General features: G+C 29.6%; 2 protein-coding genes and 3 non-coding genes across 6 annotated transcripts; 4 read left to right on the top strand and 1 right to left on the bottom strand.

Moving 5' to 3' along the window:
* Positions 1-4,256: 4,256 nt before the first annotated feature.
* On the top strand, positions 4,257-6,739 carry LOC114168261 (thaumatin-like protein 1). The gene is made up of 3 exons (XM_028053015.1): positions 4,257-4,503; positions 4,601-5,270; positions 6,139-6,739. Exons 1-3 carry the CDS (start codon positions 4,443-4,445, stop codon positions 6,476-6,478), a joined length of 1,071 nt encoding a protein of 356 aa, XP_027908816.1. The 5' UTR covers positions 4,257-4,442; the 3' UTR covers positions 6,479-6,739.
* A 1,126-nt stretch (positions 6,740-7,865) lies between these two features.
* Positions 7,866-7,938, top strand: TRNAE-CUC. The gene has a single exon. It is a non-coding gene; the product is annotated as a tRNA-Glu (tRNA).
* Positions 7,939-8,521: 583 nt separating this feature from the next.
* On the top strand, positions 8,522-8,594 carry TRNAE-CUC. The gene has a single exon. It is a non-coding gene; the product is annotated as a tRNA-Glu (tRNA).
* Positions 8,595-9,223: 629 nt separating this feature from the next.
* Positions 9,224-12,283, bottom strand: LOC114169477 (protein NUCLEAR FUSION DEFECTIVE 4-like). Of its 2 annotated transcripts, none has more exons than XM_028054639.1 (3): positions 11,785-12,274; positions 10,865-11,694; positions 9,224-10,107 (listed from the first exon to the last, which is right to left on the bottom strand). In XM_028054639.1, the coding sequence occupies exons 1-3, from the start codon at positions 12,124-12,126 to the stop codon at positions 9,627-9,629; spliced, it is 1,653 nt and encodes a 550-aa protein (XP_027910440.1). In that variant the 5' UTR covers positions 12,127-12,274; the 3' UTR covers positions 9,224-9,626. The 2 variants fall into 2 exon arrangements, with proteins under 2 accessions (XP_027910440.1, XP_027910441.1); XM_028054640.1 differs by having other exon boundaries at positions 9,839-10,107; positions 10,861-11,694; positions 11,785-12,283.
* A 2,740-nt stretch (positions 12,284-15,023) lies between these two features.
* On the top strand, positions 15,024-15,096 carry TRNAE-CUC. Its single transcript has one exon. It is a non-coding gene; the product is annotated as a tRNA-Glu (tRNA).
* Positions 15,097-21,102: the final 6,006 nt, after the last annotated feature.

The following is a 21,102-nucleotide window of genomic DNA, read 5'->3' as shown; positions in this document are numbered from 1 at the left end:
CATGACACTTGTATTCAATTATGTGTGCTTTTTATGATAATAATTGAAAAACAATATTATTGTTGTTATAATATAAAAAAAAAAAACTATTTTCATCCTTTTTTTTTTATAATCAGACATTTCTTTTAATTAGCTTTCGGTAAAGTAGCAATCATAAACGTACCTTTATTCAAAATATGTTTAAAAATAATATTTGATAGACAAAGATGAAAAATGTTTATGAGTTGTAACTTAACCAAATAGAATAAGGTTGCAGCATTAGTAATGACTTTAGATATGTAACAAATCGTATTACTAAGAAAGTACTGATGTCGTAACGGTCAAACAGATGTTGAAAATAACTATTTACATGGTTTGGATAAAATTTATCATAACCATTAAATTATTTGTTTACTTTATTTATGATTTTCTAAAATGTATTTGAAAATTCAACCCATCACTTGTCAGCTTAAGTAAAAAAAAACATTTAACCATCTTTTATCAAATTATTCAAATAATTTATTCGTTGTATTGTCCGAGAGATATTAAAATGTTATATTTTTAATAATTATATATTATTGTCCGTGGATAATAGAGATGGGAAAGAGGTGAACTAAAAAAACAATATTTAATAATTAGAATAGTTATTCCACCCATTTCACATATTAATAATATAATAAACAAAGAAAACGTTTAATAAAAAATTTAAAAATTGAATTTAAAAATTTTATTATTAAACTACAAAGTTTATAAAAAATATTCTTCGGTCAAAATTCATATTAAATTCTAAAAACATATTTTTCTCATTGATAAATTAAAATTAAGTATGAATTTAAGGTTTAAATTCTAAATAAATGAATTTGTTTTAGTAAAGAGATGTGATAACCCTCTTAAATTCTCGGAATCTTATTATTCTCCAAACCTTATCTATCACTACAATTTTAATCCTGAACCGTTGCAACCTTATCTTTCGTTAAGTAATTATTGCTTCTTGAATTATATTCTTGGCTAAATAATTCTTTATTTAAAAAAAAAAAAGTTAACTTTACACAGCTTAAAATTGTGAACAAAGTGGGGACTCTTTCTATATCTTGAACGTGAAAACTTATAACCATCAAGTAACTTTTTATTTTTTATAATTATTCTGCCTATTTTTCCATTTTAGCCAAATGGGCCATAAATCCATCATGCTTTGTCTGGAAAGATTGCTTAAATGCCCCCATTAAAAATCATGTGTTTTAGAGTTTCCAATGTTTCAATTCCTTTTATGTTCCTGTCATTGTAGCCAAATATAACCCACAAATCTCAATCTCAACTTTCTAATCTCTGATTTTTAGTTATCTATACTTTGATGGTTTGGTGGAGAAGGGTTTTTACGTTAATCATTTAATCCGGTATGTTTTGAAAAACTTAATAAGTTTTTTTTAAAATATACAATTGATATTATGATTCTCATTCTTTTATTTTTGTCTTTTATTATTTAATTTAGTATAAATTGTTAATTAATATATCAATATTTTTCTGTTTGAAAAAATTAATTACTCACATAAAATTATGTCAAAGATTAAAAAATAAAGTTAAAATATAATTTTTCTTTAAAATTATACTTTTATATATATATATATATATATATATATATATATATATATATATATATATATATATTTCCCGCCTTTTCCTTCATTGAGTTTATGAAGGTTTGAAAGTCAATATTTGCAGTTTACAGTGTGTTGCATAAAAAGAAGAGAGAAGACAATGGAATCCAATGTTTCTAACATAATTGCTACTGCCACTCCGGTAAGAACCGTAGACAATAACAACCAAGTTTTAAACACTTAATTATTTTTCATCTTACCTTAATTTATCATTAAAATAGAATGGTAAAGATTGAATAGATTCAGCTTATAGGAATAAAATAAAAATTATCACATATAATTTTTTTTTAACTTATATTTAATGTTAAAAATAATCTAAGTGTAAGTCAAAAGTCTTACATTAAATAAAATAAATAAAGTTAAACAATTCAAGATCTATAATATCATTATTTTAAGATTTTGAAATAAAAATAATGTGAAATAAGATTTATTATATTATAAAATATAATCTTTATATAACTATAATCATATATAAAATATATATAAACCCAACTGTGAAGTAATTTTCTAACTGAAATGAAAACACACACTCGTAATCCTGTCATTAACCTTAACTTCGATGGAAGATGCAATTAATTATTGATTAGTTGTCATGGGACATGTGCATGTAGAAGGTGGTTGGGTGAATGGTTTTGACCGAATGAACTCATATATTGTGCAAATTTCAAAGAATTTGAAATAAGAACGATACCATTTGAATTCTCGTGTCGCAATAGTAATGGTAGAAAATTAGTTTCCTAAACAGCTTTTACGTATTTCTGAAAAAGTTTAAGTTTTAATATTTTTAGAAACTATATTATGAAACAATGAATACAAGCACGAGTATCAAAATAACGATAAGTTTTCGAAAAAAAAAAAAAGAGGAGACGGTTAAAAGAAACGAAAAAAAAAAGAAAAGTAATCGTCAGAAAAGATACTTTGTATATTTTTTCTATATTACAGGAATTTAATCTTTGAAATTAACCTTATCATTAAATATCTGATCAGTTGCTGCGGCTGAGATATTAAGTGTGCATGGAGCCATTAATGCTTAAATTGTATACTCAGATGTTCTAATTTCTAAAAGAGGAAAATTAAGTTTGATAAGTCATGTTGATTATCAACATCTTCCTTTAAGAAAATATTACATTAAATCTTGCATGAAAAACATTCATTTATTGGAACCCTCATTATATATGACATATCATATGTAAGTTGATTAATGAAAAACTTATCAAAACTCACAATGACTATACACATATTTTTGCAACAACTATATGTTAAGACCTTTATTAATATAAGATATATAACTTAAGAAAAAAGCTTTATAATTTTCATTTTATGCTCATGAAATATATGACAGATAAAACAAAATCAAGTGAAAAATATTATAATATAATTTGTTAATAAAGAACTATGATGTTTTTTAGTAATTTAAAGAAGTGAACCAAAACTTTATATTAATCTCAAGATAATGTATGATTTTTGAATAACTTGTTTCGTAATAAAGTATTTTAGTCTCGATAGCAATATAATTATTCCCAAAAATATTTATTATACTGATAAAAATTATTAAGGAATACTCGTTACTTTAACTATATGTGAGTTATTTCAAACAATACTCTTGTATAGTCAAAGGATAATGAGATAATAAAAATCATCTAAATTTTGTAATATTATTATATTTGGTAAATTTTGATAATTTGATAAAAGGTGTGTTTGGTTTAGGTTGGAGAATTGATTCCAACTTGATCAATCCTTTAACGCAAAAGCAAAAATTAGTTGTTTCTTATTCAATATTATCTTTTCATCCATTTAAAAACCAAACACATATTAATTTTGCGTTAGAAAATCGATTCTATATCAATTTGACGCAAAATCAAACATATACAATATTAATCGAGAATCACATTTGATCTCCATCATAAACAAATGAGTATACAAATTTGAATGATAAATATTTCTTTCCTTTACATTATTTTAAATTACATATAAACAAACTATTTTTCAATATAATAAAAATAAATTTATATTTTTAAGTTATATTTAACAAAATATCTCGATAGAAAGTTTCTCAACTACACAGAATGCAACATTATTTTCCTTTTGCATATTTCACTTTAATTTCACATGACTGGATATTCTTTAATTAGCTTTCCTTAAAACATCGTTGAGTTAGCTTTAACTAAGACATATTTTAATCAACCTATATTAGAATGTTTGTTGTCAATATAGAATAAGACATTTTTGTGAAACATCTTTTAACTTAATCTACACACTTAGTTACGATTAAAAACTGATTTTAAACTCCATCTTAAAATCAAAATTCGACTTTAAAAAAATATAATGAATTTCATCCAATTAAATAAAGATAAACTGAAAATATAATAGAGGATCACTGAGACATGAATGAATGCAGATAAATATGTGTGTTATGATTGAATAGAATTCAGAGAATGCGAATGGTTGGTTAAATAAATGGAAGTGCAATTGGCAGCAAAAGAGAGGTCCATGACCGTTGTTAAATCAACCCGATTAATTAGGGATGAATTGTCACTAAAACACACTATATTTTATTTATTTATTTAGGCACTCCCTAAAAGACTGTGTTTTTGACCCACAATGTCCTTAGTAAAACTCATCCTTCCACTTTTACCCCTAAATCGCTTTCGTCGTTTTCTGCCTCCTCAATACAAACAAACACTACTCCTCCTCTTCCCAGACCCCGCTCTTCTGCTACTCGTTCACTAACACTGTAGCGGAGGAAGTGTTGCTGATCATAACATAACAAACACCATACCCAACCAACAAAAAACCCAACTTTAACTTATGGATCTCACACCACTGTCGTGTCTCACTCTCATTGTTCTTCTGTTCTTCACTCCCCCAGGTAAAAACGCTATCTTTATATCATCACATTATGTTTTTCACTGTTAAACTTCAGAAAGAACACTTTTTTTTAACTTCTTCTTGTTCACGTTGTTCAGAGGTTCTGGGTGCCACGTTCACATTCGTTAACCGATGCGATTACACGGTGTGGCCTGGCATTCTCGCAAATGCCGGTAGCCCACCACTCAAGAGCACCGGCTTCGAGCTTCCCAAGGACACTTCTCGCACCTTCCAAGCTTCCACCGGCTGGTCCGGTCGTTTCTGGGCCCGAACCGGTTGCACCTTCGACGGATCCGGATCCGGTTCCTGCCTCACGGGCGACTGCGGCTCCGGCCAAGTCGAATGCAACGGCGCCGGAGCCGCCCCGCCGGCCACTCTCGCCGAGTTCACGCTGGGCACCGGAGGCCAAGACTTCTACGACGTCAGCCTCGTCGACGGCTACAACCTTCCCATGATCGTGGAGGGCACTGGCGGGTCGGGTCTATGCGCCACTACGGGCTGCACGTCGGATCTGAACCAGCAATGCCCCGCGGAGCTGAGAGCCTCCGAGGGAAGCGCGTGCAAGAGCGCGTGTGAGGCTTTTGGTAGCCCCGAGTACTGCTGCAGCGGCGCGTATGGCTCACCCGCCACCTGTCGGCCCTCCATTTACTCGGAGATGTTCAAGGCTGCTTGCCCCAGATCGTATAGCTACGCATACGATGACGCTACCAGTACGTTTACGTGTACCGGCGCTGATTACACCGTTACCTTCTGTCCATCCTCTCCAAGGTTAACATTATTCTTCCCTGTTCTCTCTCTTTTCTTAAGCCCTTCCGTTCATTCTTGCTCACCCATGTTTCTGTTTCATGCTTATTCACTCCATTTCAATTTACCACCTAACTTTTTTTTTTTATTATGCTGTATTTTCCTGATTCCAATTGTTTCATTTGTCTTTTTTCTCTGCCCTTAAAATCGCATCTTTGAAACTGGAACCTGCTACTATTTTTATGCAGATGGTTTAGTTGATATTCCTATTAACTTATTTTGAGGAACGGTAAATAATATTATAGCATTTTCCTGAAAGAAATAGTTAACCCTAATTTAGTCGAGTGTGAAAGTCTGATGCAAGACTTTTGTATAGTTTAATGTCACATAAACATCATATTTAGCCTTTTTTTTGTTAATATCAAACAAATCTGTCTCTGCTGATTTACTTTTTGTTTTAGTTTAATGTCACAAACAACATGCCATATATTCGTACTATGCTTATTTTATTCTGACCTGAGAATTTCTGCAGTATAATTCTATGATATTCTTATATTCTGTTGTAGGTTAAGGTTAAATTTATTTTGACATTCTTAAGTTTTTTTATTTAACACTTTCTTGTTATAGCAGCAAGATTTTACTATTTCCAGCATGAGTGCGTTAGGTGGGTTTTGTTATGGCCAAAGGAGAACTTTTTAATGCTCATGTTATTACTAATAAATAAATGGTAGATGGTTTAAGTGAGCATTGATGATGGTTGGTGCTTGGTGCCAATAAATAACTTCACTCCAGAATATTAGCATTTAACAAGAATCTGACTAGAAACTGATAAAACACTGGTTGCTTGAGAAATTGATGAGGGTCTCAATGTGTGCATGATTTGATTTTGCAGTCAGAAATCTTCACGAGATACCACCACCAACCCCATGCCTTCAACATCATCATCATCACAAGGGTCAGGGACAGTGACAGGAACAGAAGCAGGAACAGGAACAGGAACGGGAATGGGATCCGAAGGAGGAGCAGTGGTGTACAGTGGTGCAGACAACGGAGTTGTGTATAACTCCGTTACAGATTCCGGGTCAAGTACAGGATCCGGAGGAGAAACAATGCTGGCAGATGGGTCATATTTAGCAGGATTGGCCATGGGAGAGGCCTCACCCAGAAGAACAGTTTCCATGGCGTTTGTGTCCTCAGCTAGCTTTTTGCTTATTTTCACCTTCTTGCTTTAGCTGAACCAGCACTGTGTCTTCTGTTTGTTTGTTAAATGTAAATGGGTCTTAGAATTCGGGGTTTTTCGTGGTGGGTTCAAGAATTTTGGCTTTGCCAGTAAAGCTGGCAGATTCTCCTTGATATTAAAACCACCCACCAAAAGATTCGGCAAAAAAAATATTCCGTGTTTCATTCGTTAAAGTGCTGGTTATTTTATTATATTGTTAATTAATCTCGGGAGCATTTATCTCCCTCATCCAAGCTTTTCTGAGCTTCTATCATTGCTGTGCTTTAAAAAGCTTACACATTTCTGCAATTTTGGGCTGGCTTTCTTGGTTTCACATGCGTGGTAATGTTAATTACATAAATATCAGTATGATATAAGAGAAAAAAAACAGATCTTTCATCATAATAAGGTTCACTTTGCGGCTATTACAAGTAATTTATTTGGCTTTTGATGTTTTTGTTTGTCTGGTACGACGGATTTCTGATATGCGTTTTTCTGGTTTTATCAAAGGTTAATTCATGGAACATAGCGGAAGACTAGGTTCAATTCTGAAGTGTCGTTTCCTGATTTTTTTTTTTTATTTATCTGTCATCAAGAACGAGAATAATGTTCTACAAGAAGATCATATCTTATGGAAAGTGCATTAAGTGGCATGCTTTTTAATTGGTGTTAAAACTAATCTAATGAGCTTTTTGTTGGGCATTTTTCAAAAAGATGGATCATATCGTCCAAATGGTGCCGTTTTGGGGTCCTACCACAAAGACAGTTTCGAACATATAGTGACTTCAACAATAATTTAAGTTTTTGTGGTATTTGATTACCATTTCAGCATGTGATAGTTGGGAACTTGGTGTTAGTATTTTACCTTTTTGTTAATTGTGATAATGTTGTTTTTTTATTCTTTTGGTAGATTCAATAATTCTAATCAACTAACCAAGTATTGATGACCCTATTTTCAAGAATTTTAGGTGGGAACACTTAATTGATAAGAATTTTATTTTCGAAAGACAAGCTGGGAAATTGTAAAAGAAGTTCTCTATTTTCTGTCAAAAAATTCGCTTTTCTCAATTTTCAATCAATTTGAAAATAAGTAACTTTTTCTTCATACCAAACCACTTTCTTCAATCCTTATTGCACTCTCCACCTGGGAAGGCAAGTTAATTTATTTGCTTTGTTACCTTGTGTGAATGCGTTGTTGCCCCGTTTACGATCACCATTTTGGAACCCAAAAAAAAAATCAGTTTTACATTTGATGTTTGAACTTTTCAATTATATTTTGATACGTAAGAAATAAAATTCTTTTAACTTAGAAATGAATATTTAACTTCATATTCATCTGAAAAATGACACCAGTATTTCATTATGTTTTGATTAATTTAATTAAACTTTAAAGCATGAAATCCGTTGTAGTCTAGTTGGTCAGGATATTCGGCTCTCACCCGAAAGACCCGGGTTCAAGTCCCGGCAACGGAAATATCTTATATTTTTTTTATTTTTTTATTTTTTTCTCTATCGCTAAACAAATACAATGTTAATATACTTGAAATATAAATTTTTTAACTTTAAGGTGAAAGTTTATTTTCCTTTTACTTTTTTTAAGAATTATGTCAAACCATTATTCCTTTTCTCATAAATTATTACTCATTATTCCGTTCATATAATTAATGGTACATCTTAACTTTTTTTTTATATTACATTCACTATTTAAAAATTAATATTGTATAAATGTATATTAAGCATTAATCTGTCTTTGAAATTTTAATATATTGAGCAATTTTTTTGTTATTTTTATTTCTTTTTTTAAATAAATGTACGAATGATTTTTTTGTCATGCTTGTGAAATAATTGTATATTTTTCTCAATGAACATTATTATGATGCTTTCCTTGACTTAAAATATTTTGTCAGATATTGACTTAAATTATTTTGTCAGATGTTTTCAGAGACGAACATATCTAAAAAGGACACATTATTTTGGAACGAAGAGAAATTAATTTGTTTATCTCTCTTTCCTGTTTTTTAGTAGGGAGAGTTACTTTATTTACTATCATCAAAATTCCGTTGTAATCTAGTTGGTTAGGATACTCGGCTCTCACCCGAGAGACCTGGGTTCAAGTCCTGGCAACGGAAATAAATTTTTACAATTTCAAAATTAAAGCCTTTTTAAAGGTTAAGTTTATTTTCCTTTTAATTTCTTTAAGAATTATATCAAACCATTCTTCTTTTTCACATAAATTCTGACTCATCCTTCTTTTTCATATAATTAATGATACATCTTAACTTATTTTCATTAATTTTTTTATTAATTTCACTATTTAATATGGTATGGATGCGCATTTAGTCTTGGTTTTAATTTAAACTTTGTTGTTATGCTTATTTCTTTTTCTTAATAAATGTATGCATGAGAGAGTCATATGATGTTCTTTATTATGCTTGTGAAATAATTACAATTTTTTATTTATTTAACATTAAAATTATTATAACAAATCTTAAAGTTGTATATTAGGGGTATCTAATTAAAAAAATTTCATCATATATTTGTTCGTTGAACTATTAAATTAATTTTGAAGTAACTAAATATAGTGGTAGTATTAACTAAAATCATCAAGACATCACCGATCTTATTTTCATGTAAACAAACTGTTGAATTTTGATGAAAGCAAAAGTTTTAAAAAAAAATCTTGGCTGAAGTTCTCAAAAGGGCCAACTGTTTTCTGTAAACAGCAAAAAACATTTGATAATGCATCAATGGAACCTCCTTCATTGAACAAACATGCTGCCAATGCAATACAAAAGAACAAGATATAACACATGATGCAATGCCAAGAATTGCAACCTTAATACAGTCACTTTCATACTTTTAGTAACCAAACAACACTGGTATAAAGAATATGATAAAAACAACATATATATATATATATATATATATAGTGTTTTAATCTACCAAAAAACCCATCACATCGATACTAAACAGTTCTTACTAATCCTTCCAAACACATTTATAAAGGAAATAAAAGCACACCACGGAGGCAAAAATGGAATAAAAACAATGAGCCTCCTTTTTCTTAAAAAAAATGAGTTAATTGATAGGATATTGAGATATCATTTGAGCATATAGAGTTCATCAATCCCAGGAATGTGATTCAGTGGCCCCATAATGAATCAACGGCTACTTGATGATGCTGATAAGGATTTGTTGGGTTTCTTGCTCATGGAAATCTTTGTGTAAACAGTTTTGGTTCTGAAGGACAAGAGAATGTCTAAGAAGAAGCCAACAACACATGCTCCTGTCATGACTACAAAGACGAGTCTGTAACAGTGACCTCCGACACAGGTGTTGCCTCCTCCCTCAGTTGTCGTTGCTTCCATGTCATACAGTATGCCAGCAAGCAAACCAGAGAAAAGGAAAGAGCCCAGAGGAAGGTTAAGGATGAGAATGTTGTAGATGAGACCATAGTATTTCAGACCAAATAACTCCGAGGCTGTTGGAACTGTGATTGCAAGCCTAACCCCATAACATATCCCAACTAAAATTGATCCAATGTATAGAGAACCTGGCATAGCCATGGCCATCAGTATGTAACCAACAGCCATTAGAAGCTGAGATGCTGCATTCCAAAGAGGTCTTGGTGTTGCTGCTTTTCTGCAGATCAATTTTGGAATTAGAAATGAAGCTACACAGTTCAAACTTCATGAAATAATCTATCAAAGTCCTAACAACACCAACATTTAACACTGCTTTTCTGGTTGCAAATATACCCCCTAAAATAGATGATTAAACTTTAAAGACAAATTGATTCTTACTATAATAGACAAAACATGCACGAAATCAAGTCTCTGATAAATTAGTACCTAACTTACTGTAATAGACTAATCATGCTCCAAATCAAATTAATCTAACTTTCTTCTGCCTTGAGGCACAAAAAAAGTTCGTTAAGACTAAGATCTGTCCAAAAACTACTTTAATTCGGGCAATAATTTATTGTCTCGTCACCGATATGTATTATAATATTGACAATCAACAAGTTATGGTATAAGAAAAGTGCAAACTAAAAATTGAAAAAATAAATGTGAGTGAACATCAAGCATATGTACTATAATATTTTGACAATCCAACAAGCAAAAGTAAAATGTATGATTAGACAAATGATCCACAAGATTGCGACTAGGATATCCCACTTGCTATTCATTTTACTTTATTTGTTTCGTGTTAATTCCAATTCCAAGTGCTATATGTTTCTTCAGCCGTCATGTTCTATATTAAATTTGATTATTCACAATTGAAGATAAAACAAAATGCTTTTGTTTCGGTCACACATAGTATGAAAACATAATAAAAATCTACGAAAACATAACAGAAACGCAAGTTGGTTTGGTTGAGGTGGAATGATAAGACTTACTTGATGGTGAACTCGGAAACGGTACCCGAGATGATCCGTCCAAAGAATCCGAAAATACTCGTCAAAGAGACGAAAAGTGAGACATCCGGGTACCCGAGAGCCAACCCGATTTGACCCATATTGTTCATCACAGCCAAACCGGTTCCAACCCCGCAGAGAAACGACACGAACAAGATCCAAAAATCCACGCTCTTCAGCACCTCCATTATCGTGTGCTCTTCACCCACCTCCGGCGCTCTCTTCTCCACGAAAGCCTCCTCTTCCACCGCCGCCACCGCCGCCACGCTTTCGTTTTCCTTTTCCCCACTCCGAAGCAACGGTTCACTCGCTCTCTGCCCCTCCACGTCATTCCCCGCTCCGAGCCGTCCCTTGAAGTACGTGTACACCGGAATCCCCACCGGCGAAGCCAGTATAACGAGCAAAACGGCGACGAACACCCGCGACACCAGGACCCCAGGGCTGGGGACGAAGCCATACACCAAAAGGAAGAGAGCGACGACGACGGCAACGACGTTGAAGACGCCGAAATACCTGACCTCCTCGGCGCTTCCGGCGGCGGCGACGGCGGGAGGAAGCTCTCGGAGGAAAAAGATACCGGTGAGACAAACGACGAGGGGAACGAGAGAGAGCATGACGAGGAAGGAGGCAGGGTCGTCGGCGAAAAGCGCAGAACAGAGCGTAGTGAATATCGCAGTGCTCAACCCTACAAAGCCTTTCAAAATCCCCGAAACGGGTCCTCTGTTTGTCCGGAAGTTGCGTATGCACGTTACCAAAACGGCAGTGTTCATCCACGTCGAGCTGTTCCCTCCCATGCACAGAAACACACACATCTGCGTCGTTTTACCATTACTAAATCAATTACAAGAACTTTGAATTCCAAGTACCAAACACAAATCTGAAAAACCTCTTTTTTATTATACCTGCCAATACGGAAGGGGCTGGATTCTCTGGCTGACAACGAGCCATTGGACTCCGTACCCTATCAGGCCTTCCACGGAGCCTATCAGGAGAATGGCCCAAGTCGGAAAGCGGTCGGAGGCGAGGCCCGCGAGAAGCCCAAAGGCTTTTCCGATGTCTTTAGCGACGGAGAGGTTGTTGAGTTGCACCTGCGTGAGATGCATGAGTGATTTCAGCGCGTCGGAGTAATTGGAGAAGGTGTAGTTGTTGCCGGAGATGCACTGAATCCAGACGGCGGCCACGAAGCCCAGCCATTTACCGGTGGTTGAAACAGTGGGAGACGAAAAGACGGTTGCGGTGCCCATCGGATTGACCACAATCAAAATAGAATTAACGGTGCTGAGTATTTGGACATGGAGAAACCGAAAACGTTTGTGATGTATTTATAGTAGTGTTGTGTTCCCGAGTTTGAACACGTTAACGTTGAAGAGGGTGCAATCACTGTAGCTGCAATTGGACGGGAACTGTAGAGGTTTTCTTACCTTTTTTTTACTATTAAATTGATATTATATAGGATAGAAAAGTGTGAAATAAAAAAAGAAATGTACTCTCTATGGTCCTTACCAGATTTAGATCGTACACATTATTTTTTAATATTCACTGTTTTCAATGGAGATCCACCATGGGACCAACTCGTCCACTTGATCACACATTCAGTAGTTGTTGATATTTTCAAACTCAGAATTGAAGAACATGATTCATCTATCATCAACACAGAGTCAGTCACCTAACTTTTTTTTTCTTATTTTCCTGTTGTAAAATCTATTTTTTAATTAATAAATTGTATACAAACGTAAATTTAATATTTTTAAAATAGAGCATACCCAATCTGAAAAAAATAAAATTTAAAAGAATAAAATATTCCACTTTCCTTCTTCCTTTATGCTCAAGCATGCTTCAATCAAGTGTAGTCTGCACCCTTGTTTTCAGCTCCACTCATCCTCCATAAAAGATAATCAGGCTTTATTTGGTTAAATTTAAATAGATAGGTTTCTTTCTTTTGCTTTCAACGTCATTTATGGCTGATGTTGAACATGAATAGACTATAAAGGCTGTTTTTTTTTATATTATTATTATTATTAAAGTTGTTTTTTTTATTCATCACTGTTGACGTCATGACCTTTAAGAATGGAAAACACAATTTAAATATAATAACTCGTTGTTAGCAACAGTAAATAAAAACATCATAATAAATTTGTCTAGATGTTTTCAAACATGTTTTTCGGCAATAAAACATGATACACGTCTAAGAATATAGATCACTTGAGTAAATCAACTTAGAATTGAAAATTAAAAAACAGTATATATATTATAATAAGCTCAAACTTTATATCTTGACATCTTTTTTTATATGTGATAATTCTTGTATAATTAACATGTGAATCAGGCAATAATAATTTTATAAATAGTTAATTAAGTGATTATCACATTTTCTCTAAAATTGTCGTGGAAGTATATGATTAGATTTACCCATAAGTTACAATTGGTATTTTAATAAGCAATCTCATTCTCCAAAAATGGTAGGTAAATGTTGAATGATCGTTGTTTCTTTACAGCATATGGTCACTTAAATAGATAAAAAAAAAAAGGAATACACTTTGTGGTGACTTAATATTTAAATTAAAAGTATTCAAATAAAGGTTTTGATTCATCTGCAGTCGGCAACTTGGAGCAAACTTTTCAATTTTATATAATATTCTATGATCAATTTAACTCATCTCATGTTTAAAATGAAAACAATTATTGCTAATAATAAAATACTAAAAAGAAACTTTTTTACTCTATTGCAAATATATTTACTATATTCTTGTGTGGGATACACTAGAGTTTATAGTTTATAGAAACAATTTTCACAATGTTCATCGTAGTGGCCATATTTGACATTTCACATGTGTAAGGTACGACCACCTTGGTCGGTGTGTAGGTCCAACGTAATTCATTGTCTAATCTACCGTATAAGTATTTATCTACGTATGTACTGTTTAAGTGGCGCATGTGCTGTACAAGTACATGTAAGGAACCGGTATAAATTTTAAATCTTTGATTATCTATATTCTCTTTCTTTAATTAATACTCTAAAAATTAATGATTAATCTTAATAAACCCAGGATAAAAGTAAATAATAATTTTCCATCTTTATCAACAATTAAGTCCAAGTATTTGGTAAGAAGTGATGCGGAAATTGGTGGAGAAAAGAGGTGAGAGTGAGTGAGTTTTTCTTTTTTTTCTTCCTACTTATGTCCCACTTTTTTGTGGAAATTAGGGTTTCCATTTTCAAATCTATCAATGTTAACTTTTTCTTCGATGGGAATTTAATTCCTAAACGATAAAACTTTCAACGACGTGCACCTTCGCATTTATTTACGAAGTCGACTTATTCATATTCATAAAAAACAATTGCAATATTAATGAGTTTTTCTTTAATTCATCCCAAGCCAAATTGAATTTTAGAAAAAAAAATTATATTCACTAATTAGAAAATTAAATTTTAGGTTTAACCATAAAAACACGTATAGTTTAGAAATTTTGGTTTAAGTAGCAATGAAATAATCGTTCAATCAAAAAAAGATGTTTTTCAGAGTACAAGCAACGGTTTTTTTTTTTTCTTTCTTTCTTCCTTTGTTGACAGAAGTGCAAGCAAGAATTTCTTTGTTGCCTCCCCTAAGATTTTATCATATCTTTGTCACAATCTTAAAAAAAATACCCGTCGTGACCTAGAATGTTATGTGAGAGAGACATGTTTCGTGGAAACATTGATCTATGCTTTGCTTAACGTAAACCTGTTCAACATAATTCTTGGTCTAAATTTTCTCCATGAGAGATTCTTAAATTTAAAAGGAAAAATAATAGAAAATTTAACAACCTGGTGAAGAAATTAAAGTAATTAACCTTTCTTTCAGCAAGATTTGAACTTCGTTTTTCTAAATAAATAAAAAAATTATTTATTAACATTACATGGACCATTATTCCCCCTTAACTTGCAGATATTTTTTTGTGGTATTTATGAATGAGTTAGAAATCTGGGTGTGTGAACAGTTGGCACCATAAGTGTCTGAAAAAATTGAATTTCAACTTTAATTCTCTTCCTCTATCTCCCTCAGCGCATAAGTGTGTGGGGTAAGTTCTCAATTGTCTTTTTTTTCCTTTCTCTCGTTTCGTTTCTAATTATATTCGTATTTTGTGAACCTGTTTTAGCAAAAATTCCGTTGTAGTCTAGTTGGTCAGGATATTCGGCTCTCACCCGAAAGACCCGGGTTCAAGTCCCGGCAACGGAAATATCATGTTTTTATTTATTTTTATTATTTTTCTCTATTGCTAAACAAATATAATGTTAGTAATACATGTCGTATACCAATGTTCTGTTTTGTTTTTTTTTTCTTTTTAATAAAAACGAATCTAAAAACTTTTAATGAGATTCAATAAATTTTCTGGCATGTTCATTGTAAAATAAAATTATAATTTTTAAACTGTAAATCAAATCCCGGTCCTAAATTTAAGGATCCAAGTCACAAGTATTTATTCCTTTTTGAAGATTCGTGATCTGTGGTTTGTTTGTTTGACTTTTGAAATAGTGGTTATCTTATTTTTATAATATTTTAAGATATTTGTTACTATTTATTACTATACATTTTATTTTTTAAAATATTTTATATATAAATAGAAACACAGTATTAACACGGGTCAACTGTCGACACGTGTCACTCTCTTTAAAATATGTTAAATAATTATGTATCCACCTAAAAGGAACGGGTGTTGTTTTATATATAACTTTTTAGAAACCATGGTGGAAAGCATAAGAAATTAAAAACTATTATGTTTTATGAATATTTTATTAAATATTATATACTACTTTTTGTTTTATTAAAAATATTGGACTTGCACTTTTCCTACCTGATATGATATTGAAAAATGACGTAGTTGAATATATACGAGAGAGAAAAAAATTAAAAACAAAAACAAAAAAAGCCAAAAAACAGCTGTCTTGGTACCGTACGGGTGTGAAGACAGCGCATGTTGTGTCGGATTGTGTCCTGTCTGATAGAGCCAAAAAACAATCACCACAACCCTACTGTTTAATAATTTGATTTTTCTAAAATAATAATAATAGAATTTATGTAATTAGAGTGATATTAAAATTAGGGTTAAGCACGAATTTAATATCTGAAGTTTGATTCAAAATTTGAATTTATTTTTGTTTGAAATTTTGATATATTTTAATTTTTAAATTTTATAAATAAATGAATATAGTCTTTTTAATTCACTTATGTTAACATTTTTTTACGTCTCAAATATTTTTCATATTAGTATTAGAGTTTTTTATATTATTTGACACATTCTTTGTTTAATATCTACCGAGAAATATGTTCGACACTTCAAAAAAAGTTAACGTAATTGAGTTAAAAAAACTATATTCATTCATTTTTAAAATTTAATGACCAAAATATATTAAAGTTTCTGACAATAACGAATTTCGATTTTGGGTCAAAATAAATAGATTAAAATCATACTTAACCCTTAAAACTATTTTTAAAATATATCATTCAATTCTAAAAAAGTTTATTTAATAGTGTGAAACCTAATAATATATTTGGTATTAATAACACTGACCCTTTGGGAAGTAAATGAAATAAAGTATGTAAATACATTTTTGAATGGAGAGTTTTATGACATAACAATACTGTAAGGTTTAAATTTGATCTTTAAAACTCATCTGTACCTAATCCAATTCAATTACTGTCATTTTAGCAACTTTTATTAAAATATAGTAAGAAAATTTGTTTATGTCTTTATTTTTTTTTTTCATATGATAACTTTTTGTTAAAATTTAATAATAAACTACATAAAATCATTATCTATTATAAAAGTAATTATTGAAATTACAAGTTTTATTTTATGAATAATGTAATTTATTTATTTAAAATAAGAACAAAAATAATTATTTTTTTCAAAAAATAATCCAACATAAATGAACCTTCAACTTTAATAAGATATGGTTAATTCAATTTTTTAACAGAATTATAAAATAAATTATTTATTTATTTATATAGTAAAAATTAATTTTATCTCTGATTATCATAAAACTTTTACTGAGACACGTCCAAACAAAGTTAAAATATTAAATTCAAATGAAATTGGATTTGTGAAGTTGAAATCAAAGTTAATAATTAAAAAAAATAAATACGCCTAACTTTATCGATCATTGACTGTGTTTTTCTCATCGCTTTTGATAACTGATAGGATAAGATGTCGTACCTATAAAACCAACAATGTCATATTCAACACATAATCATCACAAAGCTGCAATTTATTTTTAATCACCAATTCATGATAACGAGTGTGTCCATTGTTTGGAACAGTAATTATTATGTTAACCTTCATTAATGAATATTTAAATTCATTTTTCTCTACCCAACTATATGGTCATTAAATAATATCTCAAAATATGGATTGAACCAAAAATAACAAACAAGAGAGAAGAAAAAAACATTTAACTTCATAAGTAAAATAATGAGAAAATAGAGTGAAAGTATGATAACAGAAAAAAAAAGAAGATAATTTATACATTAAAAAAATAGTGAAATTTGAATGAAGATAAGATGAGAGTTTGTATGGTTCACATATCTTACATTAGTGCCTTGTCCTATCAACAATCAAACGACAACGTTAAAGATAAGACGAAACTCGGTTCATTGTGTTTGTTACGGCAAAAACGAAAAAGAAAGGAAAGATGATCAGAGAGAAAACAAAAATAATTATTAAACTGTGCAAAAAATTAAATAATATAAATTACTATGTTCTTTATTTTTTTTAACCCAATAAACCAGAGAAAATATTTTAGTATTATTATTGTTATTAATTTTTCTCTTCTATACAAATATGGCAACTAATTAATAATACGTGCATTAAAATCTTTTTTACGTTAATATATTAAAAATAAGTAAGAGTGAGGGAGGGAAGGACATCATTGTTTTTTTTTACATCGTTTAGTTTGGTCTTGTATTTAATGATATGAGAAGATAAAGGAAGGAAATGACGATTATTTTAAAATGAAATTATTAAAAATTATGTTATATTGACAAATTGAATATGATTAAGAGAAGAGGGTAGACATTATCATAGGAGTAAATATTTAAGGAGCTTGAGTTTAAAATCAACATTAAAATTTAAACAAAAATTGTACACACAAAAATAAATAAAAAACCAATTGTATTTTTCTTAGAAAATCCAAAATTTAAATAGGTATTTTAAAAAATAATAATGTAATATGAAATTTGAATCCTAATTCAAAATCATCTACGATAACCGGCAACGAAGTCTTGAATTTTAATAATAATAACAATTAGCGAACACACATGTCGCGTCTATGTATTCGCATTTTTTAATTTTTATAAGATCAATAATATTTATTTTTAATATATATATATAATAAATTTTAAAATAGTTGTTAAATAAAATAATTGTTAAAAAGGTTTTTAAAATAACGGTCAAAATAAAAAAGATTTAAAAAAAACGGTTAAAAATAAACTAATTATAAAATAATTAATTTTTAAAATATTAATTAAGAGTAAAATTGAAAATTAAAAAGTGGACAAAAAAAATTCCATTTATATATTGTTATAGATAAATAAATTGTTTCAACTAAAAATAGATAAAACGTTTTGGTAATTTTTTTTATAAGCCATTGATAAAGATTTGATATTTAAATACATTAAAATAATTTAAATATCAAAGAAATTTAATTTTATAATATATATTTTTAAGGGATATATTTAATATTTACAGTGCATTGAAACATTATTTTTTTACTTTATATTGAAATAAATCTTAAATATGTGATTATAGTGAAGAATTAAAAAAAAGCATAGTTAAAATATCTAAAATTTAAAATTTGTTAAATAAAAGTTTAATAATTTGTTTTCATTAATTAATATATAAACACCAAACTACAAATCAATACAATATTTTAAACCAAAATGTTACTTCACAAATACTTTTATAAATGTTCTATACATTTTGCAATTAATATTTGTTCTTATGTCACATCAACACTATCTTATAAAAATGAGTACAAGTCATTTTGTATCAATAACTCTCCCATGCTCACTTTGTTAACTACATAAATCAATGTTTTATAAAGTTTGTCATACGCATGGAAGATATTCTCATGTTGAAACTTCTCAATGACCATGAAAGAATCAATAACGGGATTTGTAATAAGATCAGTAATTTTGTAGTATTTTTTATCAATATGCTGAAATGTTATTGTTAGAAATAAGTTTTAAACTTAATTCAATTTCATAAAATCGATTTGTAAAATAATATTATATTCACTTATTATGAATTGATTTTATCTTTAGATATAGTACTTCCAACAACTATTAATTTATTTTAAAATATTGGAAACTATATAACAACATGATTATTTTCATTAGCAAACTATAAGACAAGAATTAAACTTTGTAAACATTAAAAGACATTACACGTGAACAATCTTATAATCTTTTAAATCACATCTTAGATGATTTTGTTTGACCTACGAATGTTTATGTGTTAAACAATACTTAAAATTTTATTTAAAATTAATAAAAGTTAAGTAAAACATGACAGGTTACTTAGAATTAACCAATATTTATATAAGTGATTTAAGAGCGATTATTAGTAAAAAGTACTCATGTTGTAATTTACAACATTAATTTACACAATAAAACTCGAGATTGAGATTTTGAAGTATACCAAACAAGTATATAAACATAAACAGTTCCATTTTTTTCTTATCTATTTAAATTAAAATTACATGTTATTATATTCGCATAAATGTATAAGAAGAATAAATTTTCAAACTTGACTTTTTATTAAAGTTTGGGACATATCGTTATACGACTTTTGACAAACTGTTTTTTCTAAGTCCTAAAACAATCGTAAGATTACATATCAATGATATTTATGAAAATTATAGAATTTTTTTAAAACGCAGTTCAACTTTATTTTTTATGTTTCACCTATTTTCAGCAAATTGTTTTTAAAAAATTAAATGAAAAATATAATACATAAAAGTAAAAAAAAAGACAGAAAAAAATTGAAAATTAAAAATAATTGGAAAAGTTAAACGAACAAAATATATAATAAAAAAATAATTTGCCAATAATCAAACAAAAATGACAAATTCTGGATATCTCATCTCAATTGATAGCTCTTTCATAGGTATTGGGCCCTTCTTAAAGTCCGTCGGCAAGAATAACATAAATAATGATATATATATATATATATATATATATATATATATATATTTTTTTTTTTTTTTTCATTATTATATTTAATCTTTATAATATAATTTCTTCGTAATACTCCCGTCTCGCTTTCAAAGTCACAAATAAAATTCGTATTTGATAAATTATATTGAATCAATCAGCTATTTCTCATAACTATATAATACTCTGGTTATACTAATCTAATAATCATTTAACATTTGTAAAATAAATATTTATTAAGCGATTTCAATTTTCCACGTCTTGTTCAACATTTCGTTTTAAACAAAAACTGGAAAGCACTTTTTATTTCTTCTTTGAATTTATCTAAAAACAATCCCTTTCATGTGCAACTCTTATCTCTATGTATGGACTTTCACGGAAAATCATTTCTCCCATCATATTATAAACATATTTGAAAATATTTAATTTACAACACACTAGAACTATAAATGGTTATTCTAACCATAACCTCATGCTATTCTCCACTCATAATTAATTTTCTTTTATGAGTTTGAATCATTAGTAAAATTTCAGAATAAATTTTCAAATTTTGACTTTCTACATCAATATACACCAAAACAAGTATACTTTAACATGATTTTTCCTTTAAAATATATTCATCATCCTCAATTCACAGTTTAATAAGTATCGTCCATTAAATCATCAATATACAACACACATATCCATTGACAAGGTCATCATCGTCACAATTTCATACATAATTATATTATAAAAGTTCATCCGCAAATATTCACATAATCACCAAGTATATTACATAATAACTTAACAACACACATGCAAAATTAGTTAGGTATTTTTTAAAAATAAAACTGCAGCTTGTACAAAATTCCAAAAGTTATATTCTTACGTTCACATTAAAGATAACTTATTCAAGAACTCAATACAAAAAGAATCAACACAGTTGAATAATTATATAAAAAAGTTATGTACTAAACAAGTGACAGATGTCAAAGTTGTCAATAACCTAATATATGAGAAATTGTCCATTTTAGACTTTCAAACAAAGATTCC

This window comes from Vigna unguiculata, chromosome 11, assembly GCF_004118075.2.
Source record: "Vigna unguiculata cultivar IT97K-499-35 chromosome 11, ASM411807v1, whole genome shotgun sequence".
Lineage (NCBI taxonomy): Eukaryota > Viridiplantae > Streptophyta > Magnoliopsida > Fabales > Fabaceae > Vigna > Vigna unguiculata.
This window is presented reverse-complemented; position numbering and strand designations above follow the sequence as displayed.